The following is a 1,058-nucleotide window of genomic DNA, read 5'->3' on the forward strand; positions in this document are numbered from 1 at the left end:
CTACAAGCAGGCCACGAACAACAGGAGAGCACCGCTTCTGATTGCTGATACCAGCTCCATCTTGAAGGTGGTGCATTCGTGGCCTATTTTTATCACACTTTAGTAACAGGGCCATTATGTGATGTAGTATCCTTACCTTCCACCATGGCATCCAACATCTTCTTCATCTCCAAAGCCAGCTTGCAACGGTCATTGAGCAGCTGCTGGCCGCTGCTGGCATGAGGCTTTTTCACCTCACCCTCAGGTCTTGTCGCTGCTATTGAATGTGAACAGCCGATTAGATGGCCACCCATGGTAGTCATGTGGAAGCTTACCTTCCAAGCGGTAAACGGCATAATTATCCCTCGCGTATGAGGCTTGCGACGATGTCATCCCGTCACCCTTCGGAAGGTCGCGAGGGCTGAACATAGAAATGTCAACAAAAATACGTTCAAAAGAATCAAAAGATACCAAATGAAAAGACTTACAGCAACCGGTAGCTCTTTTTCATTTCCAAAGCCAGTTTGTACTTGTCGTTGAGCGGCTGCTGACCGCTGCTGGCATGAGGCTTTTTCACTTCTATCCCAAAGACGTCGTGAAAGATCTTTTCATTGCGCGTTTGGATGGACGCAATGTAATCAGGCAAGTGTATTGCCATCGAAGATGACGTCTTGCCTTTTGCATCACATTGCAAGCATTGTCGACCGTTCGATTTTGCGTAATAGTTGGAATGCATAATAAATGGAAACATAGTTGAAAGAGAGAGAGTTTCGTGAAAAGGAAAAGGCACCTTTTATTTGTGTTGGACTCTGGTGTAACAGCGAAAGGTCGTATCGATGTTTCACCACTTCAAAACTAGGGCAGCATAACACCAAGAGTATCTAACTCATGTGTGCTTTTCCCACAAGAATGATTACGTGTAGTTTTGGATATGAGCAATTGTGTTGGGCGAAACATAAGAGGTACCAATGAACCAGAAAGGTTAAAGCATGCAGCACCATATGGAATACGTAGTACACAAGACAGCCTAAAAAGAGACAAGTGCCACTAAAACATTCATCTCTTTCCAATGTCAAGCA

General features: G+C 44.8%; 1 protein-coding gene across 1 annotated transcript; it reads right to left on the reverse strand.

Moving 5' to 3' along the window:
* Positions 1-19: 19 nt before the first annotated feature.
* O0I10_013228 (uncharacterized protein) lies at positions 20-730 on the reverse strand (the record flags this gene model as incomplete). The annotated part of the gene is made up of 4 exons (XM_058493032.1): positions 20-83; positions 137-256; positions 315-400; positions 468-730. Coding segments are annotated over 4 exons (533 nt in total), but the record flags the coding sequence as incomplete, so codon positions are not given.
* Between the last annotated feature and the right edge of the window lie 328 nt (positions 731-1,058).

Source organism: Lichtheimia ornata (assembly GCF_029851405.1).
Source record: "Lichtheimia ornata isolate CBS 291.66 chromosome Unknown scaffold00346, whole genome shotgun sequence".
In the NCBI taxonomy this organism is placed as follows: Eukaryota; Fungi; Mucoromycota; class Mucoromycetes; order Mucorales; family Lichtheimiaceae; genus Lichtheimia; species Lichtheimia ornata.